This window comes from Hypanus sabinus, chromosome 5, assembly GCF_030144855.1.
Source record: "Hypanus sabinus isolate sHypSab1 chromosome 5, sHypSab1.hap1, whole genome shotgun sequence".
Taxonomy (NCBI): Eukaryota; Metazoa; Chordata; class Chondrichthyes; order Myliobatiformes; family Dasyatidae; genus Hypanus; species Hypanus sabinus.
In genome coordinates this window covers 90,537,502-90,564,042 of record NC_082710.1, presented here as the reverse complement: position 1 = coordinate 90,564,042, position 26,541 = coordinate 90,537,502, and the positions used below count along the sequence as shown (strand labels likewise).

At 42.9% G+C, this 26,541-nt stretch overlaps 1 protein-coding gene across 10 annotated transcripts in view; it reads left to right on the top strand.

The window, feature by feature from the left end:
• Positions 1-3,533: 3,533 nt before the first annotated feature.
• The window catches only part of LOC132394278 (myc box-dependent-interacting protein 1), a 155,140-nt gene continuing 132,132 nt past the window's right edge, over positions 3,534-26,541 (top strand). For all 10 annotated transcript variants that reach the window (XM_059970203.1, XM_059970212.1, XM_059970208.1 and 7 more), the window contains exon 1: positions 3,534-3,669. In XM_059970203.1, the coding sequence (XP_059826186.1) occupies positions 3,589-3,669 (81 nt within the window). In that variant the 5' untranslated portion in view covers positions 3,534-3,588. The remainder of the gene's footprint in view (positions 3,670-26,541) is intronic.

Here is a 26,541-nt window from a genome sequence, read left to right as displayed (position 1 = left end):
TGAGCTATCAATGGATGTGGTTTCAATTGTAACATGTAAGAGGGGTCTGGATAGATACTTGGATGAGAGGGGTATACAGGTAGATGGAGGTAGGCAGAAAATCAAGCTAGCATGGACTAGATGGGATGAAGGGCCTGTTTCTGTGTCGTATTGCTCTGTAACACTTTGGAAAAGTCCATGGACAGGAAGGGAATGGAGGGCTATCATCTTGGAGGGACTAGATGGGCCAAAGCACCTGTTTTTGTGCTGTAACCCTATTTACAAAATGTACAGCCGTTACTCCCCCAGGCTACTCTGAAACCATACCCCAAACAGACGTGCAATTTCACCAAGAGGTGTGGCTGCGGGGCAACAACAAGTGGCAGACCGCCTCAACTCGTTCATCAGCATCGCCATCATTGCTGGGTCCCAATCCTCACCTCCCCACCTCCCTGCACCCCAGGAGGTCTTTTATGCCACTTTTTCAATCACTGTTAGGGACGGGTAATAAACACTGGCATTGCCAGTAATACCCAGATCCCAAAAAATTAATGAATTAGTAAAAAATAAACATGGAGTTTAAAAGAATTACTCACGAGGAATAATTGTTTGAAGTCACCAATCTTTGGCTAGCATGCTGTGGAGTGATTGATTAAAACACCACTGAATGTCTCCATAATCTCGATCTCTACTCTTGGAAATACCTCATCCCTCTAAGTGATGCCTCTTAATTCTATGAATCTGCTGAATCCTCCACTATTGAGTGACATTGTTGAGTATTCCATTAAGTTTCCACAGCCTCACAATCTCTGTCCCACTTAGATGTCACTGGTTGTTTTAAACATAGATTCATTGAGCACCACAGCCTTGAAAAAGGCAATTCAGCCTATCTACCTGACTCTTCCCCAGGGTTTGACCTTTTAAGTGGTTTTCAAGTTGTTTTACCCTGCTCTTTATGTACTGACCACTTAAAGGATGATGCTGTGTTTTATTTTACCTCAACTCATGTGCACTGTTTTCATTTTAAGCCAGGTCCATTTATTTTGCACACACCCCTTGTGCTCTATCCTTTAAAATGTAGACACGATTCTTTTGCTTTGCTCGTGCACTGCTCCCTTTAAGAAATGGTCCAGTTTTTTTTAAAGGGATTCTCCATGTTTTAATTTTGCCCTACCTGGTGCAAATGAACTCTTTAGGGGTTTTGTAGGTATAACTGCCGGAGGAACTTGGGGTGGGGGGGAGGTAGTCAGCACTTCTGGAGGGAAATGGGTTTGGTCCAGATGAAGGTTTTAACCTGAGATGTCAACTATTCCCCACTCCCCCATATAAATGCTGCCTGGACTGCTGTGTCCCTGAGAATCTTATTTCTTGCGACTCCTTTAAGACCTGCTCCAGCTGTTAATGTGCCTCATCCTGTGCACATCATCCCTTTAATGGCTGCTCCAGATTTTATTTTACCTTGCCTCGCATGCGCCATCCATTTAAAGGCTGAGTTGGGTTCCCCTGGAAATCTTGTGCAACAGCCACCAAATTCAGAGGGAATTCAGCATCCATGGAGGGCAGGGACAGTCAGGACTTATCAGGCTATGATGAAGCGTCTTCGTCCAAGACACCAACTCTTTTGCTCCCCTTTATAGATGCTGCCTGACTTGCAGAGTTCTTTCAGGTTTTATTTTGCCCAAGTATTTTTTTTATATCCAGTTCAATCCAGGTAAGTGTGAGATGATACATTTTGGAAGGACAAACCAGAAGGCTGAGTACAGGGTTAATGGTCGGTTACTTAAGTGTGTGGATGAACAGAGGGACCTTGGAGTTCAAATCCTTTCATCCCTTAAGGTCGCTGCACAGGTTGATAGGATAGTTAAGAAGACCTATGGGTTGTTCGGCTTCATTAATAGAGAGATTGAGTTCAAGAGTAGAGCGGTCATGTTGTAAATCTACAAATCTCTGGTGAGACCACACTTAAGAGTATTGTGTTCAGTTCTGGTCACCTCATTATAGGAAGGATGTGGAAGCTATGGAGAGGGTGCAGAGGAAATTTACCAGGATATTGCCTGGATTGGAAAACAAGTCTTATGGGGCAAGGTTAGCAGAGTTTAAAGACTTCTCTCTTTGGAGCGTAGAAGGATGAGAGGGGAATTGATAAAGGTCTACAAGATTATGAGAGGCATCGATAGCGTGGATAGCCAGTACCTGTTTCCCAGGGTACGAATAGCAAACACCAGAGGGCATATGCGGGAAGTTAGGGGAGGGAAGTTTAGGGGAGACATCAGGGGAAAGTTTTTTTACACAGAGGGTTGTGGGTGCCTAGAATGACTTGCCAGGGATGGTGGTGGAGGCTAAAACATTAGGGGTATTTAAGAGCCTCTTGGACATTCATATAGATGAAAGAAAAATAGAGGGTTACGGAGTAGTGTGGGTTTGGTACTTTTTTATGGAATATATGGGTCGGCACAACATTGAGGGCCGAAGAACCTGTACTGTGCTGTAGTATTCTAGTGTCTAGCCCCCTTTAAGAGCTGCTCCAAGTTTGATTTTGTACAAGATCACTTTAATGATTGCTCCAGGTTTTAGTTCACCCGGCCTTGGGTTCATGAAAGTTCAACCCTTTACGAGTTGCTCCAACTGTCCCTCCAGACTAGCCGGCTCGTCCCCGTGTGCGACCCCGCCCCCTCTCCACAGTCCCTTTAACTGCGCGCGCGCCCGCTTCCGACGTCCCATTGAGTCCCGCCCCCTCGCCGCAGTCGCTGTAAACGCGCGCGCGCCCGCTTCCGACGTCCCATTGAGTCCCGCCCCCTCGCCGCAGTCGCTGTAAACGCGCGCGCGCCCGCTTCCGACGTCCCATTGAGTCCCGCCCCCTCGCCGCAGTCGCTGTAAACGCGCGCGCGCCCGCTTCCGACGTCCCATTGAGTCCCGCCCCCTCGCCGCAGTCGCTGTAAACGCGCGCGCGCCCGCTTCCGACGTCCCATTGAGTCCCGCCCCTCGCCGCAGTCGCTGTAAACGCGCGCGCGCCCGCTTCCGACGTCCCATTGAGTCCCGCCCCCTCGCCGCAGTCGCTGTAAACGCGCGCGCGCCCGCTTCCGACGTCCCATTGAGTCCCGCCCCCTCGCCGCAGTCGCTGTAAAGGCGCGCGCCCGCTTCCGACGTCCCATTGAGTCCCGCCCCCTCGCCGCAGTCGCTGTAAACGCGCGCGCGCCCGCTTCCGACGTCCCATTGAGTCCCGCCCCCTCGCCGCAGTCGCTGTAAACGCGCGCGCGCCCGCTTCCGACGTCCCATTGAGTCCCGCCCCTCGCCGCAGTCGCTGTAAACGCGCGCGCGCCCGCTTCCGACGTCCCATTGTCCCGCCCCCTCGCCGCAGTCGCTGTAAAGGCGCGCGCGCACGCTTCCGACGTCCCATTGAGTCCCGCCCCCTCGCCGCAGTCGCTGTAAACGCGCGCGCGCCCGCTTCCGACGTCCCATTGAGTCCCGCCCCCTCGCCGCAGTCGCTGTAAACGCGCGCGCGCCCGCTTCCGACGTCCCATTGAGTCCCGCCCCCTCGCCGCAGTCGCTGTAAAGGCGCGCGCCCGCACCCCGCCCCCCGCCCCCTCCCGGTGAACGCTCCGCAGCAACATGGCCGATTCCGCCAAGGGAGTGAGCGCCGGCTTCATCGCAAAGAACGTCCAGAAGAAGATCAACCGGGCGCAGGAGAAGGTGCGGCTCTTGGAGCTTTTGTGGCAGCGGGTGGTGGGCGGGATGCTCCGGGAGCCGGGACTCCGTGAGGCGGGGAGGGGGACTTGGAGCCGGGGGTGAGGGGGTGGGGTAGGTCTTGGAGTCCGCCGGGGAGGGGCGGAACCTTTATCCCGGAGCCGGCGTTTAAGGGTCCAGAGCTTTCAGGCGCCATAGAGGGGCATCCCGGGGGACCCAGGTGAGCTGTGAATTAGTGGCTTCGTCCGTCGGGTGTAATGGGTTCAGGAGCCAGCGAGCCGGGGACCTGGAGGAGTGCTCTGGTCGCAGAGCTATCAGCCTGCGGATCTGGCGCTCGGGACGATCCCGGACTGACACTTGGAACGATTCCAGCCTGGACTCCCGTTGACTTTCGCAGGGCCATGGTCAGAGCGGGAGATGTAGCCGGCTGTGTACTAATCGGGAAATGGGTCAGCCCCTAGGAGACTCTTCGACCCACCAATGTCTGTGCTGGTCATTATATCTCAACACATTTAATCTACGTTAGAGCAGAGACCAGTGCAGCACGGCAGCGAGTTCTATGACCTGGATCTCTCCGTCTCCACTTAATCCGTAACCCTTCATTCCCTGGCGCGTTCATGTCTGTCTGAATTCCCTTTTTGTACATGTCCACTGCTGGTAAGTGTGTTCTGGTCACCTACCATTCACTTTGCTCGTCTCCTTTAACTTTTTCTCTCCCCGCCCTTGCTTTGAACTTGTGTCCTTGAGAGTTTTACCCTGGGAGAAAAGCATCAATACTTTTCATAATTTTATTAGTCTCTTTTAAGACTTCTCTACCTCTGGTGCGCAGAGACAATTGAAGTTAACTTCTAAAGCTCATGCTTGCTAGTCCTTGTACTGGTAGGATGTGGGGCCTTGAGAGGTTGCCGAAGAGACCATAAGACATTGGATCAAAACATTTGGCCACACACACAAAATGCTGGAGGAACAGCAGGCAGCATCTATGGAAAAGAGTACATTTGCCGTTTTGGATGCTTCAGCAGGATGCTGCCTGGCCTGTTCTGCCATTTGATCATGGCTGATTAATCCCTCATTCAAAGGGCAGCTGTAGTCCATTGCCTTTTGCGCGTTAGTGTTTCCAGAACTTCTGTAGATGCTTCTTAACTCTTGTCAGTGCTGTCTCCGTCACCTCAGTGTTCTGAGTTCTAATTAAATCTGTCTTGGGGAGCAGAGTGTTATTTTAATACCTGTCCCTTGCTTAAATCTGACCTCTTCTGCATGCTCACCTGAGGAAAAATTCAGTCTGCGCCCCTCATAATTTTGTCAGCCTTGGCTGGCCTCTTTCACTCAGTTAATGCAAGATAGTCTCTTGCTATAACTGTAATACTCCAATCCCAGTGAATCTACTCCACTGTAACCACACCCTTCCTACAGGCACTTCTGTAGCATGACCCTCATCGGGATTACAAACCAGTTATGTGGCCTTTTGCTGTGTGATGTAACTCCGGGCACATTGTGTGAAACTTTCACCCACTTCTGTTCATCCTCACTGTGCAGTGTACTGCACGAGTAATCCAGTGACGAGAAGGCACAAAAACATTCAGTAGGTTGGGCAGCATCTGTATGATCAGTGAGAATGTTTCAAATTGTGTTTGTGGAGAGAAATTTCTGAAAAGTGCAGCGTTAGTGTAATGTTAATACAGTGACTGGGGTTCAGTTTCACTTCTGTCTGTAAGGAATTTGTATGTTCTGCCTGTAACTGCATGGGTTTCCTCCAGATGCTCCAGGTTCCAAAGATGTACATGTTGGTATGTGAATTGGTTACATGGGTATGATTGGTGGTGTAGCCTTATTGGGCGAGAATGCCTGGTACCATGCTGTGTATCAAATAAAAATGAAATGTATGCATTGCAGTTGGTATGCACTGCACCCAGGCCACTGTTCCCCTCTGGCAGTAGGACAGGACAAAGCACAATTATTGTGTTGCAGCAGTTCATGGCCCATTCAGAAATCTGGCAGAGAGGACAAATCTAGTCCCAGAACAATGTGCAGTGCTCTTTAGGTTTCTGTTCCACCACCCTGTCAGATGTATTGTTTCATTTTTACTTGATGGTACAGCACAGAGTAGACCTAGCACTCCTTCATTAACCCTTGCCTGCTCAAAGGACAATTGGTAACGATCAATGCCCTTGCCCTTTTTTGGACTGGGAGGAAATAAGCCCCCGGGGAAAACCCACACTCTCTATGGGAAAGACATGCAGACCTTGCCAGAATTGACTCTGGAATGCCCTGAGCTGTAATAGCGTTGCACAAAGTGCGACACTATCGTGTCAACCAGCTTAATGACAAAGGAGGTTTGAGGAACCTCAGTTTAAACTGTGCACGTGCTGTGTTGATTTTGAGAAATTTTTAGTTTTGTTTTGATTCATCTTGTGTAGTTTTTTTTCTGTTAGATGTTGACTGTCTTTTAGAACAGCAGTGTGCCAAACATAAATTGATGTATCATAAGTGGATTAAGGTCATGCTGGAATATCTGTCTGCTGCAGATTGCATTGAAAATTAGTGTGATTAGTTCCAATTAAACATTTGCAATCTGTGTCTCCATTAAAACTCACTTAACATTAAAGTTCTGAATTCTTTATTCCTGAAGAATTATATAGGTGGTATTCTGTATTTACTAAATATTGAGATCTTTTGAGGTGCTGAACTTAGTGACAGTATGTCTCCAGTATGGAAGTTTGCTACTCTCTAAAGGAAGTAAGCAGTTGACTTTGTGCCTGAATACTTATTTTAGTGTCTTGGTTGAGCTGAGATAACTGCTTATTTAGATAATTTTAGATCATTAAGATAATTTCAAATCCAAAGCCTTTTTATCTCTGAATTACAGCTATTAAATTTAGATTGAACAAGTACTGCTGCAGAGAACACCAAATCTACTTTAAATTTTATTCTGTTTGGGTACACTGGCTTGGGTTTAAGATTGTGGAAGTGAATCATGTGCTGTTGTGTCATTGTTAATCTGGCTTTGGCACATTCAGGGATGCCTTTGCCTTCTGTCAGTTTGGACAGTACTGTGCAAAAGTCTTGGACAGATATATCTCGGGTGTCTGCACAGTACTGTAGTAATTGTGTATTGCACTGTACTGCTGAAAAAAAGCGCTCCGTGACATGAGTGATGAACCTTGTTCTGATCTAGGTCTGTATTGTGGAATGAGAGTGGGAATAAGGCAGGAAGGGGGAGGGGGAATCATGGCTGGGAAAAGGGGGAGGGAGGAGTGGGAAGTGCCAGAGAGACAATCTGTGATGATCAATAAACTGGTTGTTTGGAAACAAATGAGCTTGCCTGATGTGTCAGGGCTGGGTGTGTCTCCACCCACCCCAGCACCTCTCCATCACCCCTCCCATGGCACTCCGCCCTTGCCATTAGAATCGAGAGCATAGGTCAAAAGGTTTGAGTGAATAATCTGCAGGCATGGAGGGATATGAGACTTGGGAGTCTGCAAGCATCAGAAGGGTGAAGTTCTTCTCTGTGTTAGAGAATAGTAGTAATATCTTTCAGTTGGTATGTCCCCATTTGATACTGGTTAGTGGGAGCTAGGGTGGTGGTGGGGGTTTGTTTGTTGAAGATATTCTATTTGAATTGGAGTGTTGGATCAGTTGCAAGTCTTCATAAACTTGGGAGTGTTGACACCTCCTTATAGGCATACAGGCATAAGTGCAAAGATTAGAGCGGTGGCCTAAGCACTCACTATGGTGCACCTGTGATTGTCAGGGTTGTTACTGGTCTCCTGACGAAAAGGTGGAGGATCTGGTTGCAGAGAGGTACAAGAAGCCTCTATTAATAGACTAAATATATTGAGATGACGATGTGTGATCCTGTGGCTTCCGTGAATGGTGGTACAGGCTGGCAAGTCTATGTATGAATAGTTTCTGATGTTGTACTTGTGGAGAAATGGAAAACAGTCAGGGTGGGGACCGGAGGGCAATGTGAGATCAGTGATTTGACCAATGTGTTGCAGTTGGATGGTCTATTTTAATTAACCTTCTGAATCTTACAAAATAAAGAGAAGTTGTGATTTTTGAGTCTACTCGGTAATCTAATTTGATTGCACCCAGTTCTGTCATCTTCTGATTCCTCAACATCGGTGAGTGTATACCTAGTGACATCATGTCTACAGCCTGATTGTTCTGAGAATGTCCTTGGGTGAAGAAGAATTTCCTCGTCTTGAGCTCATCCCCTAGACCAGGGAGAAATACTTCAGCAGCTATCCTGTCGTGCTTTCATTGTAATTCTTCATGCTTTCACTTTTTGCCCTTCTAAACATGGGAAAAAAATCCTTCCCTTTGTAATAGTGAGATTTTTTCACCAATTTTGTAGGCAATGAATTGTGGGGTGTCTATTTCTCCAAGTTGCTTCTAATCCTTTTACTTTCTTTCCATGGCTCTGCAGTAATTTTTTTAGCCTAGTCCCTCACTTCTGCACACACAGATTAAATCTTCCTCCAGTTCATTTTCCAAGGAAAATAACCGCAACCTACCCCACCCTAGGAACCATTTCCATATAATTAACACTTAGTTGTCTGACCAAAGTATTGCAATTATAACATGGGAGGAAGCAATTCAACCCATCAGACACATACCATGCAAATCCTACAGCCATTTTGCCTTACCCTTTCTCCAGAGCTTTGTAAATTCTTGATTATTTATCTAGCTCCCTTTGGTCTCTATGGTTGAATGTGCTTCCACTTTGGTATTTGATTTGTGATGTCAACCACCTTGTGGATGTCTCTCAAATTAAAACATGTGAGCAGATTTTCTGGTCAATAATCAATGTTTCCATCCTCCAAAAAAGTGTGAAGTTTCGCCTTCTGTTTATACCAATGATTTTCTGATTATTTTGACTAATGGCAATTCACATACCTTCTGTGGCACCTCCATTGCCTTTGTAAAATGTGATAGTTCACTTATGATAGTTCGTTTGCACTCTTTATATGTTCCTTCCTCACAAGCCTATGCCCTAACAAATCGCTGCATTTTGTACATTTGGGATAAATCTCACTTGCTCATTCTGCCGTGTTGAAGTATACTGCTATGCTTGTAGTTTGCCAGTTCTAAATTGGTGATCAGCATGTTTTGAAATTACCTTCTGTACTAAGGTCGTGTAACAGAAGCAATCGTTCTACTGACCTTGGGAGGAGGGACATGAACATCTTCCTCTTGTTAAATAAAAGCAACTTTCTCTTGGCTATTTTACTTTTACCCTTGCAGTTCTGGTCTCTTTTGTAGCATCTCATTTTCAAGCCGGTTATGTTATACTTTCAGTAGATTCCTGTAATGTTTTTGTAAAGAATGTATTCTGCTTCTGTGCATTTTCCAAAATGTCCCGAATTGTAACTGTTCATAGTAAATTTATTAGCAAAGTATATTACTATATACTACCTTGAGATTTTTTGCAGGCATTTACAGGAAAAGAAATAATTATGAAAACTACAGTACAATAAAATTTTGTAAAGTGAAGATGCTCTCAAAAATTATGAAATGAAGTATTGAAATCAAATATTATTATAAAAGCAGTAAACATTTTTAAAAAGAACTAAATCAAATCAATATTTGGTGTTACCAGCCTTTGCTTTTAAAGGTGCATCAAATCTCTTGTGTACACTGTCGTGCAGTTTTATAAGAAAATCTGCTGGTAGGTTGTTCCAAGCATATTGAAGAACTTGCCACAGTTCTGCTGCAGACTGTGGCTGTCTCACTTGCTTCTGTCTCTCCAGGTAATCCCAGACAGCATTGATGATGTTGAGATTAGGGCTCTGTGGAGGCCACACCATCTGTTACAGAATTCCGGCTTCTTTTTGCTGAGGGTAGTTGTTTATGACCTTTGCTGTGTGTTTGGGATCATTGTCGTGCTGCAGAATGAAGTTGGGATCGATCAAGCCCCTCCCTGATGGTATTGTGTGATGGATGAGAATCTGCTTGTTCTTAAGCATTGAGGATTCCATTAATTCTGACCAGATCACCAACTCCATTTGCTAAATGCAGTCCCAAACCTGCAAGGAATGCTTCAATGTCATGTGCAGAAAACTTGTCAGTGTAGCACTGTTCGGCTCTTCTGTGGACAAACTGCTTCATGGTGGAGCTAGAAATTGTGAATTTTGACTCGTTGGTCACTGCTATTGCTCAACACTCTGGTCTTTCTGTTTTTGTATGTAGGTGAAAATCTTGGCTTTGATCCCACTTTGGAGGAATAGCTTTTTGGTATCAAATCTTCTGTGAAGTAAGCTTCTGTCAAGACTTCTGGACTGTAAAGGGGTTGTACTTGGGTTCCAGTGATTTGAGTTCAGAGCTGACATCAGCACTGGACTAATGATGACCTCTTGTTTGCTGCACTCAGCCTCTGTGACTGACCATTCATTTCTGATCCCTGACCTTGTCCATTTCTTTGTGTTTCTTCAGAAGAGTTTGGACAGCACATTTTATAACTTCCGTCTGCTGCAAAACTTCTGCTTGGGAGAGACCTTGCTGATGCAGGCTGCCCATGTTGTTTCTTGTTGCTTTGCTCACTTTTGCCATGTTGTAAGTAATTGATATGAAGGTTAAACTGTCACAGCCTCACCTTTTAGTTTGATTGTGCTTCGCGCAGTTTGATTCCTTCTAAACCTGTTTCTGCTTCAGTTAATCAGCTGAGTTTATTCATTTCATTGATCATTAGCATCCTGTTTGTTAATTTTGTTTAATCATGCTCTGGACTATACACTTACAAAGTAATCAAGTTTTTATTGAAAAGTGATGTTACTTTAATGAAATAACATTTCTCTAACAATTAATTTTTTGGAAAATGAATTTGAAATCTAGTATTTGCTCTTCTTTACTCACTAATGCAGAAGACAAAATAAACGTGTCAAACAAAATTTGTGTAAAAGACCCAAAGGGCTTAAGACTTTTGCATAGTACTGTACATTATGACTGACAGACAAACCAATGTGCAGGAGAGGGCAAATTGTGCAAATAAACAATAAATAATACCGAGAGTATAAGTTGTAGAGCAGGGGTGGGCAAACTTTTTGACTTGAGGGCCACAAAGGGTTCTAAGATTTGACAGGGGGGCCGGACCAGGAGCAGATGGACGGAGTGTTTTAGTAATACACCTCATAAGAGAAAATAAAATATCATGGGATATGTAGAAAACATGTGCTTTAATTTCAATTGAAAATGAACACATGCATTACAACAAAATATCTGTCTTTGAAGTCCCATGGTATTTAGCTATTTATTGAAATGACTTTTAAAACACTGAAAATTAAATGAATAAAATACAGCTTTTTTAAATAGTAACAGTTATTATTTTAAAGCACTGAAAATTCTGTTATCCTTCAAGATATTATCATCATCACTCTCCTCCTGACTGTCTTTATTTCAAAAACGGTAGGAGATGCAGGTCTACTTGTCCTGCTCCTTCTTATTCAATTGTCCCCTGTGCCAAAACTCAACAACGACCCGCACAATGACAGAACAGTATGCGGAGCGCGTTATTTGATCTGGAGCGCATTTTTTATTTTGAGAACGTACGTGCACCTGCGCACTACTCATGTCCATCACTTAACAGAAATGGCATGTAACATGCAAGGCTTATTGAAAAAAATATTTTAAAATGCATTTTTTACATAACACAACGAAGAAACTTATATTTAATTTCAGTGGGAACAGTGTTGTTGGTCTCCCTTTTTAGCCAGCGCATTAAAGTCTGGATTTAGTTCTGTTGTGGCGATTCTCAGGATGGATCTGAGGTGTTGGTCAGTTAACTTGGATCTGTGGCTGGCTTTGTTGATGTTCATGACGCTGAACGCCTGTTCACACAAATAGGTCGAGCCGAACAAAGAGTAAAGCGCAAATGTGGAGTAATACGCTGCACCTCAACAAAGGTCAATGTGTAGCGGTGTGCTACATGCAGCGCTAAAATTACGACACGGAGTCGGTAACTGCAGTCGAAGAAAAAAACTTTATTCGAAATCCCCAGCCTCACTTTAAGCCTCCCTCAACCTGCCCCCCTGCGCAGAGGCTCCAAAGCTCTGTGCTCGCAAATCCCAGCAGGCTACCTCCTTTAGCCGGAACGCTGGCTAATTGTGAGCCGGTTCGGATGTGCCAGGAAATGGGTCGCCGCAAATGTATATAGAGTGCGTCATCTGTTGGGAAAACGCCAGAATTGCGGGGAAAAAACGTTAACAAGGTTTATTAATATAATTTCATCAAGTTCTGCGGGCCAGATTAAAAAGCTTAACGGGCCGCATATGGCCGTAGTTTGCCCATGCCTGTTGTAGAGTCTTTGAAAGTGAGTGATATCATCCATGCTGGTTCAGATGTCTGGTTGCAGAGTTATGACTGTACCTGAATCTGGTGGTTTGAGTCCTGAGGGTCCTGTGCCTCTTGCCTGATGGTAGCAGTGAAAAGAAAACATGGCCTGAATGGATAGCGGGAGGTCTTTGAGGATGCAAGTTTCTTTCTTGTGGGAGTGCTCCTTATAGATGTGCGCAGTGGTGGGGAGGGCTTTACTCATGGATGGACTGGGCTGTATCCACTAGGTTTTTGGAGGATTTTCTGTTCAAGGGCATTGATGCTTCTGTACCAGTTGGATACACTTCACTGTGCATTGAGGCATCTTAAATGTACTACGCAGCAAATGAAATATGATCACTGCTGTCAAGATGCTTTTTAACAATCCTACTGTTGATTGTGGTAACACAAGAACTCCAGAGGAAATGTATTTGAGGGAACTTTCAATTGAATCTGATCTTTGGTGGTGGGGCGGTGTCGTTTCTGACTTTTGTTCAGGTGTTTAGCAGATATAAAATGTTTTGCTAGTTGTATCTTACCAGAGGGTCATGAACTAAGACACTGTAGATGTAATACATTAAAAGTGAGCTGGGGAAATGACCTTCTGTTGATTGTAGTAGGGTCTGGCATTTGCTGCTTGTTAGAGTAGAGGTCAAATCATTTATCAAATTTGGCAACTGAAAATTTTATACCAACATCTACAGGGCTGTTGACTAGTACCAGGAAGTAAAATTAGAATTAACTAGATCTTGCCCTTATTTTAATGGATAAATAGCCCCACTGACTTGTGGGCAGTCTTGTGAGAGATGAAGGCTGTGGGAGAAAACCTGGACAGCAAATCCGGAGTGGAACCTCTGAGGCGGCTGGACATCATTGAACATCCTTCTGGCAGCTCCTTCAGCCAAGCTGGTGCCAAATGTTTTGCTTTACAACCTTTCCTTTGACTACACTGGTGAGGCCAAGAGGGGGATCTTGACAACTGGGCATCTCAGGATCTCCATACCTTCTGCCCAGGCTTGTGATGATAATCACCCTTTGGTCTTTGAGACAGACTGATGCTAACCAACCATTTTAATGCAGGGAAATCTAGCAGCCAGATTTTAGTTAGGGTAAATAGCATTGAGAAGCATGGCCTAACCATAAAGTTGCACCATAATTTTACTGCCTTCATTCTATGATCTGCCTATTGGGTGCAAACATCCCATTTGTAGTTTTCAACCATTTACAGCTATCTTTAAACTTGTACACGAGCATCCTTTTACTCGGGCTCTACCATATTTCATACTGATCAGAAATAAATATCATTGCTGTTGCCATGAAAAAACTTCAGCTGTTAATTCTCAGGAAAAGATTCCACACATTTCAGAGGCTCAGTGTAATGCTTGTGTATTCCTGAGGGAGCACTAACTCATTATAAACTCAGCTGTGATTTTAAAAGGGCGTTTGTTTTAATGGATGCACATCAACTATTTGATTTGGAAGTAGCAGAGGTTCACTGTTCTGGTTTGCCTTGACTGATGATCAAAAAGATTGGCATCTTTAAAATTTGCATGCAATTTATTTAGCTCAATGCCCAACTCCAAAATCTACTTGAGCTGGCCTAACTTGTGCACCCCATGATATGCTCAATTTCCACATTTTGGAAGATTTTTTCCAAACATTGCTTTGAACTTCTCTGCTACATCTAAAGACCTCTGTGATGTAATCTCATATTTTCATAAACTGCCTTAACTTTCACCTGTGGGAAAAAATACTCAAAGCCAGCTACATTATTGGTGTCTGCTATGATTTTGAGCTCAACAGAAGCCAGAGCTGTAGGTGTACTGTGGTACATCTGTACTTCGTTAATACAAATATCTGATAATATGGAAGCAGTTCAATACACAAAAGCTTGTAGAGATAGTCAGGAGGTACAGTTGTTCAGACCAAACATCAGAATTGGGAAGAAGTGTGGTCTAAGTGACTTTCACCATGGAATATTTGGTGCCAGACGGGGTGCTTTGAGTATCTCAAGCTACTGATCTCCTGGGATTTTTACGCACAACAGTCTAGAGCATACATGTCAAACTCAAGGCCCACGGGCCAAATCCGGTCCGTGGTGGAATTATCTTTGGCCCGCGAGATAATATCTTAATTACTATTAAACTGGCCCCAGTAATCGAAGCGCCTATGGCGTATGATATGGCTAATGCTGAGTTTATTCAGGTACCAGGTTTTCAGGGTTTTTAGTGTTTATTCGGTTTCCCTGGTTTATTTCCTGAATATCATTAATGAAGAAATTTTTTTTCTATTAGAGCTGGCCCGCCGGTATATTGCACGCACCACTAATACTACAAATCCCACAATGCACTGCCAGTGCATTGCTCGCGCTTGCCTTACTCTCTCATCAGCATCCTTATGGCGCTAGCCACGTGGTCAACTTTCAGCTATCCCTCACCCCAAAAATGGCTGAACGAAAGGTGGATTTTGAAAACCGGGGTTTTCAAGGCAGGTGGGAGGCAGAGTATTTGTTCACAGATATAAAGGGCAAACCTGTTTGTCTTGTGTGCGGAGACGGTGTGGCTGTAATTAAAGAATATAACGTAAGACGACACTATGAAACGAAACACCACGACAAATACAAGCATCTGGACAAGAAACAGAAGCCCGCGATGTGCGGTCAAAAGAGTGGATTGGTGGGCAGGATCCGGGAGAAGATGCGGGAGGAAAACGGCGCAGGTGAGCTGACAGCTTATCACTGCATCATACACCAGGAATCGTTGTGTGGCAAAGCCTTGAAAATGGAACATATAATGAGCACCAGAACACGAGCAGTTAACTTCATAAGAGCCAAAGGTTTAAATCACCGTGAGTTCAAGTCGTTTCTGGAGGAGTTGGGTTCAGAATATAATGATTTGCCCTATCACACAGAGGTGCGATGGTTAAGCCAAGGAAAAGTGCTGAAAAGATGTTTCGGGTTGCGTGAGGAGATCTGTCAGTTCATGGAAAGCAAAGGGAAAGACACAACAGAGCTCTGGGATAAAAAGTTGCTTTGTGAAATGGCATTTCTGTGTGACATCACGAGCCATCTCAATGCGCTCAACCTGCAGCTTCAGGGGCGGGGTCGTGTGATCACAGACATGTACGCTGCAGTGAGGGCTTTTAAAACCAAGCTGCGCCTGTAGGAGATGCAGATGCAACATTTTCCGTGTTGCCAAACTATGAAAGAGCAGGTTTCTACCGCAGTGTTCCCACGTGCAAAGTTTGCTGAAAAACTCAGCATACTTGGTGCCGACTTCACACGGCGATCTGCCGACTTTGAAGCCCAAAAAGGCAGGTTTGAACTGCTCAGTAATCCATTTGCAGCTGATGTGGAAAGCGCACCAACCAACATACAAATGGAGCTGATTGAACTCCAATGTAGTGACACACTCAAGGCAAAGTATGACTCGGTGGGCGCTGCACAGTTTCTACGTTTCATTTCCGACATAATGCCCCAGCTGCGTACCCAAGCTGCTCAAATGCTTTCTATGTTTGGCAGCACATATCTGTGTGAACAACTGTTCTCTTTGATGAAGATAAACAAAACATCACACAGGAGTCGTCTTTCTGATGAACACCTTCACTCAATTCTGAGGATTTCCTCAGCTCAGAGCCTGACTCCAAACATTGATGAACTTGCATCCAAGATGAGATGCCAAGTATCTGGCTTAGACTAGTGTGAATCACAGAGTGTTGGCCTGTGGAAAAATGTTTTCATTAGAAATTACTCCGGAAAAGCTGCAGATAAAGCCATAAGAAATAAATGCAACTGATTTTTTATTTATTTAATGTTCAATGTTGTTTTTGTAGGCAATAACCTAAGCTTTGTTAGTTCCAGGTTAATATGTGTAATAAATTCATTTCAATAAGTTTTGTAATAAACGCTGAACCAGTCGGCCCTCGACTTGTACCGATTTTTAAATTTTGGCCCACTGTGTATTTGAGTTTGACACCCCTGCGTTAGGTCTACATTTGTGTTTGCTAATGCTTGATTTCAAACAGTTTATTAATGGAAAAGGTATGGCTCCCAAAACAATCTTAGCCGAAATAGCATCGTTTCTTTCTCGTTGCCTACTTTCTTGTAATCCATGTCTAAGTTAATACCAATCATAAAAAGAATTCTTGCTAGGCAATCTGCTTCATAAAAAACAAAATTCGTAAAGTGAAACAATTTTAGATATAGCAGAGACTGAGACACATGAGAGCAGGTTGAAAAAATGAAGGCAACGAAAGCTGTGGGAGCACACACGCGTGCACAACTGATCCGGCCCACATGAAGTCGCATTTTTCTCAATCCGACCCGTGGCCTAAAATGAGTTTGACACCCCTGGTCTAGAGATTTCAGTGAATGGTGCGATATATAAAATGCATCCTGAGTGGCAGTTCTGAGTGAAAATGCCTTGTTAAGAGGTCAGAAGAGATTGGTCAGACTATTTCAAGCTGACAAGAAAGTGACAGTATTTTGGAGAACCTCAAATAATGACAGTGATATGCAAGAAGTGTATCTCTGAACTTACAATGTATCGAACCTTGGATGGTCCACAGCATCAGAACACCAAAAACATACAGTGGCTACTTTATTAGATACTGTACATCATAATAAATTGGCCACTGGAGTTTTAATAAGATAAAAATGAATTCGCTGTTGAATACAAAAAGATGGATTGTTTCAATATTTTGAGTAGATATTAGTTCTGTCAGTGACTTTCAGTGGGAGCACATCTCAGTTGGATCACTCGTGATCACAGCAGGATCATTTGAATGCTGACTATTCAAGGACCTTTGGGCAAGGAAGAATCTCAGTTATTCAGAATTAGTATTGAGGGCTGACTTTGTCCACAAAAATTATTGTTTCAACACATATGTTTCACCATGTGTTTTAATATGAAGTAATTGCTTTGGAACTTGATAAGTTACAATAGTGTAAAATAACTTGGCTAAAGATATGATACATAGCTTGATATGCCAATTAACATCCTGTCTTAGGCCACTGCAGACATGCTATATTGGCACCAGAATGTGTGGTGACACCTGTAGGCTGTCCCAGCACATCCTTGAGTTGTGTTGGATCTGAATGCAAATGATGCATTTCGCTGTATGCTTTCAACTCGTGATTGATAAAATGAATCTGAGTGGTACAAGCTTATGAGCTCTCAAATTCCTCATTCGTAATCAGATGCGGGGAGTGAACCTGACTACAGATGTACTTACGGAAATGATATAGTGGTGGTTGAGTGTGTGGAGATGTGGTTTAGTTGGTGGTCGTGTATAGCCTTGCTGTTTGAGTCTGGTGGTCCTGGTGGCACAGTGAAGCAGCACATTGGGATACTTTCTTCTGTGCTTCTGCAGAATGACATGAGTATTGATGTGCATAGTCAAGCTCTCTTCAGTCTCAAAATAGAGGTGTTGATACTAGGCTTGCTAGAAGAGCAATTTGTAGGCTAGATATTCTTAACCTTGAGTTGCAGTCTTTTTTACACCTACAAGACAATGGAATGCTTTCTTATTGCCTGTGTTTTCAATTTCGCCCATTAAATTGGACATTACCCAGTCTATGACATGTTGTTCTGTGTGTTAATTTCCTCAATAGTGCTGTGTTCTTTTGTAAAATATTCTAATTATTTGCCAGGTCACATCAAATCTGCCATCCGGGAAAACAGTAGTAAGTAGATGAAAGTATCCTGGTTCTTTTTTCAAAGTCTCATACCTTCAAGAATTAAAAATAAAAATTGCAGGTATTGAAAATCAAACATGAGTATTGCTGGCAACTCACCAGGTCAGGCAAGATGTGTGGGAAGAGAAGCTTGATATTTCAGGTCCATAAGCCTTCATCATGTTTTTATTTAAGACTTGTAAATTCAAAGAGGTGCTTCGCCAGCACTTGTATGTCTTAAAGGTCCTATCACTGGTAGATCTTTATTACAGGTCCTATGTGTTCAGCCCAAGACAAATTGATTTAGATCATAAGACATGTGGACCGCCATTAGGCCTATCAAGTGCTACACCCTTCTGTCATGGCTACTTTGTTATACCTTTCAGTTCCACTGTCCACAAACCTGTGATGTCTTGAATAATCAAACTTGTCAACCTCCACTTTAAATATACCCAATGTCTTGGTCTCAGATGTGTGGTAATGAATTCCACAGATTCACCACACTTTAGCTATAGACAATGGATTATTTAGACCAAATAGAGTTAGTGGTGCAGATAATGATCTGATGTCTTAGTTCCAACTACTCATTGAAAATTCTAAATAGAATTGTAATCTGTTCCATGTGCTTGTGGACCCTTTTCCAGATTAGTTCATCTGTGATAAGATACTAAATGTTAATCATGCTTCATCTTTAAAGGAGTATTTTTTTTCCACTGGGAGCATGAGATGCCTCAATTTATCTATCATCTATCTGGTTTACTTCAAGGATTTCTCAGCTGCTTATACTATAAAATTAGTCTGTAGTCACACAAAAATTGGAGATGTTGATGGTTATTGCTTTTTGAGGATTATTTGTTCTGAGGCATTCCAATCTTCTTGTATTGAAGCTGCATCACAGCCATTGAACAAGTGTCTTGTCTCATGGCATGTAATTTAATCCACAATGGCTATCGCGACTGAGGAAAGGAATTGAATGAATGTCAGGAACAGGACAGCTTGCGGCTCTATGGAATTTGAAATTCCAGATTGACATGAGCAAATGGTGGGTGCGCTTTCTATATTTGACATCTATTTGAGGGATAAGGTGGATGCTCAAAATTCTAGTGGGAATATAGGATAAACATCACAAGAAATAAGTCTGATTTTAATCTTTTATTCTACTTTATTTAGAATGCCTCGTTTGGTTTTTGAAGAGCAGTTCTAAATTGAGATAAGATTTGAGGTTGTATGCAGCTGTCCTACACTGCATCTGTTGTTGGGCTGTGCCCATAATCCTCTGAGATCATGTTGTCATTTTCAGTGATGCTTGTAGTGAGTGCTATTTTGACCAAGCATGCTATGGTTGTTTCTTGGTCATTGTCTAAAAGAGGCAATCCTAAATTGGTTCCTACTCAGCATGGGTTCAAGTCAATATACTTGTCCATAGGTTTCCCTGTTCTATTTAGGGAAAATGGTGTCTTGCTTTCTTAAAGTAAGGTACCAACTTTGTCAGCTATTATTATACCTTGGCATGTTGGATATGGGGATCCAATACAGATGTCCCCCACTTCACGAATGTTCACTTTACACTTTGCTTTTACAAAAGACCTACATTAGTAACCTGTTTTCGCATTACAAAGAGGATTTTCGCTTTTACAAGGCAAACACGAGAAAATCTGCAGATGCTGGAAATTCAAGCAACATGCACAAAATGCTGGTGGAACGCTGCGGGTCAGGCAGCATCTATAGGGATAAGCGCTATTGAATTTTCAGGCCAAGACCCTTCGTCAGGACTAACTGAAAGGATAGTAAGAGTAAGAGATAGTAAGAGAAACTTTACAACTCCTCCCTCGGAATGTCAGACACCCTGAGCCAATAGGCTGGTCCTGGACTTATTTCCACTTGGAATAATTTACTTATTATTATTTATGGTTTTATTTTGCTGTATTTCTACTTTATTCTTGGTTGGTGCGACTGTAACGAAACCCAATTTCCCTCGGAATCAATAAGATGTCTGAGATTTGTAAGTAGGAGGGGGAGGGGAAAATGCAGAATGATAGGAGAAGACCGGAGGGGATGGGGTGAAGCTGAGAGCCAGAAAGGTGATTGGCAAAAAGAATACAGCTAGCGAAGGGAAAGGATCATGGGACAGGAGGCCTAGGGACAAAGAAAGGGGAGGGGAGCCCTAGGCCTCCTGTCCCATGATCCTTTCCCTTCTCTAGCTCTGTATCTGTTTTTCCAATCACTTTTCCGGCTCTCAGCTTACCCCCCTGGTCTTCTATCATTTCGCATTTTTCCCTCCCCCTCCTACTCCAAGTCTCTTAGTATCTTTCCTTTCAGTTAGTCCTGACAAGAGGTCTCGGCCCGAAACATCGACAGCGCTTATCCCTATAGATGCTGCCTGGCCTGCTGCATTCCACCAGCATTTTGTGTGTGTTGCTTTCGTTTTTACAAACATTTTTCCCATATAAATTAATGGTTCTTTGTTTCACGCCATTTTGACTTAAGAAAGGTTTCATAAGAATGCTCTACCTTTGTAAAGGGGGGGGGGGGCACCTGTAATTTAAAAACAAAAAATAATCCAGTTTGTGGCAGTTCATGGGGTGAAAATGCCTTCTTGATAAGAAAGGCCAGAGGAAAATGGCTAATCTGTTTCAAGCTGACAGGAACAGGCCCTTCAGCCCACAATGTTCTGCTTTTCGACCATGTAACCTACTCTAGAAACTGCCTAGAATTTCCCTAGCACATAGCCCTCTATTTTACTAAGCATGTACCTGTTTATAAGTGGCTCTTGAAAGACCCTATTTAATGTGCTTCTACAGCCACTGGCAGTGCATTCCTCACACCCACCACTCTGTGTGGGGGAAAATCTTGCCCCTGATATCCCCTTGGTACCTATTTTCAAGCACCTAACACTAAGTCCTCTTATGTTGGCCATTCCATCCCTGGGAAGAAGCCTCTGGCTATCTACACGATCAGTGCTCCTCATCTTGTACACCTCTATCAGGATCTCGATGTGTTACAACAGTGGTGTGCAGAAGGCATCGCAAGTTGAACATTGAAGTGGATATGCTTCAGCAATGGAAGACTACGAGCATACTCAGTGGCCACTTTATTAGGTACAGGAGGTATCTAATAATGTGGTCACTGAGTGTAATTGCATAAAGGTAGTAAAAAAAATACCAGATTTAAGAGTGCAGGTAGTCTGAAATACAAGGGTTACAGTGAGGTAGGTTGAGTGATCCCATTAATCCTGTTTGGAGGTTTACTGGAACAGAACTTCAGCAAATTTAATTCTAGTAGGAAGTCTGGTGCACAACCGTATGACAGGATTGGTGGGTGATAATGGTGGAGTGAAAGTTTTTTAACAACTGAAAGAAGGATGTGGTAGCAAGGACACACTGAAAATCATTAGGTGCATTTTGAGCTTAATGGAGAAGTATCTGGTAAAGTAGAAATGGGAAACCAGTTTATTTGCCACTTTATTTTGGCTTCTGCTCTCATCATTTCCAGTTCTGATGAAGGGTCTCAACTCAACATTGACTTCTTATCCTTACATGACCTGCTCAGTTCCTCCAGCATTGTGCTGCTCTCTCTGGATTTCCAGTACCTGCAGAGACTTTTTTCTTGTGTTTATAACCAGTTTACTCAAATATTTTGAGCTTATTACCCAAGAATATTCTTTGGATTAGCATGAAACGATGGAAAATGTACCGGACCAGTTTTTAGATTGAGGCTTTGAACTAATGGATTTGTGCTGACTCCTTGTCTAATTCTTGACTAATATAGAATAGTTTGATTGTTGCTGAGAAAGGAAAGTGAGTTGTAAGTATGAATGGGTTTGAGCAGGCAAGAACATGGAAGAAAAGTCAGTTTATCCCTTTTTGCTAGGAAAATGGAAAAGCAGAGTAATGTTGGTCTTAAGAATTTAAGCCACTTTGTATTTGGTCATGTATTCAAAAGATCAAGTGTGAAGTGCAGTGAAGGAACACTGGGCTAATTCCTGAACTCTAGTAGTGTCCAACAAAAGCCTGCTTCAAATTAAGAATCAAAGTCTAATCCTCATTGAGGTTTCTCTGAAATACAATATTACAAAGTAACACCCAGTGCTGGAGGAACTTGGCAGTCAGTTAGCATCTGTGGAGGGAGATACAGTTTAGGAGTGGATGCTTGGCTGTTCAGCTGGGGAGTCTTGAACCTGGGATCTTGGGTAAGCAGCTGCTGTTTACTGACCTGTGAGAAAATGTCAGGGTAAGGTTGATAAAATTGTTGTTCCATGAACCAAATAGGCTTTTGTAAAGTTTTATCATATGGAGAGCTGCAATACAAAACTAATAGCAGTGGCAACATCACAGACACAAGTTCATGAGCATACGGTAAATATACAAGAAAATTGTTGGAGCAGTACCCCATTGGTGTTTAAAGGTTTGTTATACTGAGGTTGTGATTAAGGTTCTTCAAGAACCAGATACCTGAAGGGAAGTAACTGTCCTTGAGCCTGGTGATGTGGACAGGGCGTGCCCTCCTGCCTGATTGCAGATTGTTGGGATCTTTGATAAATGTTGCCCTGTGTCAATGATGCTGATGGTGGGGAGGGATGGGCCAAGTTCACCATTCTGCAACTTCTGTTTCTATGCATTTGAATTGTAGTACATGATCACGATGTAACCAGATATCTTCATGTATCTTCTGATATGCTGAACCTCCTTGACATTCAAAGAAATTAAATGTGCTACTGTGGCTTCCCTTTCATTGTCTTTACCGATTCTATGAAAGCCCTTGGAGCCCAAGTCTTTGTTGCACTAAGGGTTGTCTGTTTTTTTCCCTACCTTAAACATGAGAGCTGGATATAGCCATCACCTTGTGTAAATGCTGAATGTACTTAATATTTTCCAAACTGTTTGGTACAGATATCCTCTGGGACCTGCAGCCTAAATATTCTGCTGGACATTGTTCTGCCCACTCGATGTACTGCAAGCTTTAGCTTTTTTAAATGTGGAGATGTAGCGGTGTGCTACACGCAGCGCTAAAATAACGACACGGAGTCGGTAAACTGCAGTTGAAGAAAGATTTTATTCGAACTTCACCTTCCCTGGGCGCAGATGCTGTAGGGGCACGTACTCACAAACCCCCGCAGGCTTTTCCCTTTGTTGGTGAAGCAGACCTGGCGCCCTTTTGGGACTGGCCTTTGTGCCGGTGCGCTGGCTATTTGCGAGCCGGTTCGAGTGCGCTAGGAAGTGGGTCGCCACTGACATGAATAGGGATTTTGCTGACAGGGCCACTTGTATTTATCAGCTTTGTAGTGCGATGGGATGCCTTGATTCTTCTAAAGAAGAAATGCATAGCCAGGGAAAGTACCAAAAATTGAAAATGATGCTGGGAAACTACTTGATGTGTTGAACAGTGTAAGTTTAACTGTGTTCAGGGAGTTGAACTTTCATTACATATGATAAATAATAAGATTATTATCCAAATAATCCATTGGTTTGGGTAAATGTACAGTGTGGGTTGGGATGGTTATAGACTGAAACATCAAGCAGAGGTAAACATAATATGTTGAATGTATGGGAAGAGAACTCTTTTGCACCATTTCTATTTGTTGTAATTTATACTGATATGCAGAAGTGGCTGCTGCCAAAGATCAACAAATTTCAAACATGTCAATGACAGTAAACCTGGTTTTGATTATTGAACTATGGAGAGAGGAAGGAGAGAATACTAGGGGACAGTTTAGTCCAGGGGTGGGCAAACTTTTTGACTTGTGGGCCACAAAGGGTTCTAAAATTTGACAGGGGGGACCGGACCAAGAGCAGATGGACGGAGTGTTTTGGTAATACACCTCATAAGAGAAAATAAAATATCATGGGATATGTAGAAGACATGTGCTTTAATTTCAATTGAAAATGAACAAATGCATTACAACAAAATATCTGTCTTTGAAGTCCCATAGTATTTAGCTATTTATTGAAATGACTTTTAAAACACTGAAAATTAAATGAAAAAAATACAACTTTTTTTAATAGTAACAGTTATTATTTTAAAGCACTGAAAATTCTGTTATCCTTCAAGATATTATCATCATCACTCTCCTCCTGCCTGTCTTTATTTCAAAAACGGTAGGAGATGCAGGTCTACTTGTCCTGCTCCTTCTTATTCAATTGTCCCCTGTGCCAAAACTCAACAACGACCAGCACAAGGACAGAACAGTGACAGCACACCAGTATGTGGAGCGCGTTATTTGATCTGGAGCACATTTTTTATTTTGAGAACGTACGTGCACCTGCGCACTACTCATGTCCATCACTTAACAGAAATGACATGTAACATGTAAGGCTTATTGAAAAAAATATTTTCAAATGCATTTTTTACATAACACAACGAAGAAACTTATTTTTAATTTCAGTGGGAACAGTGTTGTTGGTCTCCCTTTTTAGCCAGCGCATCAAAGTCTGGGTTTAGTTTTGATGTGGCGATTCTCAGGATGGATCTGAGGTGTTGGTCAGTTAACTTGGATCTGTGGCTGGCTTTGTTGATGTTCATGACGCTGAACGCCTGTTCACACAAATAGGTCGAGCCGAACAAAGAGTAAAGCGCAAATGTGGAATAATACGCTGCACCTCAACAAAGGTCAATGTGTAGCGGTGTGCTACATGCAGCGCTAAAATTATGACACAGAGTCGGTAACTGCAGTCGAAGAAAAAAACTTTATTCGAAATCCCCAGCCTCACTTTTAAGCCTCCCTCAACCTGCCCCCCGTGGCGCAGAGGCTCCAAAGCTCTGTGCTCGCAAATCCCCGCAGGCTATCTCCCTTAGCCGGAATGCTGGCTAATTGTGAGCTGGTTCGGATGTGCCAGGAAATGGGTCACCACAAATGTATATAGAGTGCGTCATCTATTGGGAAAACGCCAGAATAGCGGGGAAAAAACGTTAACAAGGTTTATTAATATAATTTCATCAAGTTCTGCGGGCCGGATTAAAAAGCTTAACGGGCCGCATATGGCCCGCGGGCCGTAGTTTGCCCATGCCTGTTTTAGTCAGTTTTCCCAATGTTTACTGCTGTGGATTAAATTGGGCATTGAGCATTAATGATGGCTGTTACATTGTGCACGAACACGTTAGCATTTTGCCTTTGTTAAAGTTGCCATTGCTTGAAGTTAATCCATTTCAGAGGTTGTACCATGAATGTGAGCCAGTAAAATTTGAGTTTAATTTAGTCATGAGTGCCAGTTCACAAATCAACATTTGAACAGTCTGTTCTGCATCTGAAATCAGAGTGTTTGCTTTTGTTCTATAAAACAATACCGGAGTTCTTCCCTGAAGTTTACCTCATTAGTATCAATTTATTGTAGAAATGTGCAATGTGTAAGTTGACCGTCAGGTTTTTAACATTACAGTACAATTGCTTCAGAAACCACTCATTATAAAACACTTTGTGCCAAGTGTTTCCATCTGTGTGTGGAGGCGATCTGTAGAGTTATTAATTAAATGGTCTGACTGATCTTGTAGAGACCGATCTCTACCCCAGGACAGATCTTTGAAGGATTAATTTACAAAACATTGCTATCAAACTTCTAATTAATATTTCTAGAATACTTCTTTGAGTGGGAAGTGTGGTGCTGCAGCTGTTGGAGAGGGATTGAGAACTAATCAGAAGTTTATCGGATATGTAATTTCAGGAGCATCCTTTGTTAAACTTGTTAAAATTGAGAATTTAGCATGAGCTTTTTTATATAGAGGACAATTGCCATTTTCAACTGTGCTTAACCACTTAAACCCACTGGCTTTACCAGCCACGGACAGTTTATAGCCTTTAGGGTTTTGTGCTTCTCACTGTGGCTTTGTCATGGTCAAAATACAGAAATAGACTTTTACACCATCTTGTCGTGCTAAACAAGTATCGCTACGGATTCTGTTGCCACCTCTTGGTTCATGGCCTTGTATGCCTTGATTCAAATTATCATCCAGTACTGGATTCTGTTTAGTCCTTATGCTTACAGGAGTGCTTTAACCTGTAACTCTCCTGTTCTGTTAGTATTTACATTGCTTAATGAACTGCTTTGATCAATAAACCAATGACAATAAACTTGGCCACTTGTTCCAGAATCTTTCATGAGTCTTAATTTTTTTTCTTCTGGTACGTTGCCTAATTTGATTATGAGGGGTGCAAGTTGCTATGGTACCTGTGGTGTGTAGTAAATGTAGTTCTCATGATCAAACAGCCAGTGTAGTTGTGAACAGGAAGGAGCAGAAGTTGGACTGCCAATGAAGCCCTTTGGCTTTCTTTGAGGTGGTTTCATGGTGTGATAGTCTCAGCCTGTGACGACAAAGATTGTGCTTAAATACTTTTGGTTTAGGAGTTGAAGCTTAAGAAGTTTAGGCTGCTGTTGTTGAAAATCCCATGAAATTTCCCTATCCTGCACCACTTTTTGAAATTGCCTATGTGTTATTTCAATTGCTAATTTAAGCCACTTATGTTGCCCACAATATAAGCTGGGTCTGCTTGGGCAGGGCAGATGCTGCATGGCAGGACAGATTTTAGAAAGACTATAAAAGCATCACACACCATTCTATGCACTACTTACATGTTAGTGGTTTGAGATCACAATGCACATGCTCTATGTGCATAACATTGTGTACTCATTATAATAAAGTAGTCACCTTTGTGATAGCAAAATGTCTTGCTAATTTTGCAACAGCCATGATACTATCTGATATACTTATGGCAATTATACACTTAAATCTCAAAGACAAGAGCATGATTTTTATTAAGAAAGCCTAATAGCTCTACTTTGGCTGTAAAATTGATGACCAAGACAAAGCCTGGGCTGCTCCTATTTGTTGTGTAACATGGGCTGTCGATTTGGAGCTTGGCTCAGAGGTACTCTGAAGTCAATGCCATTCGCTGTTCCAATGAT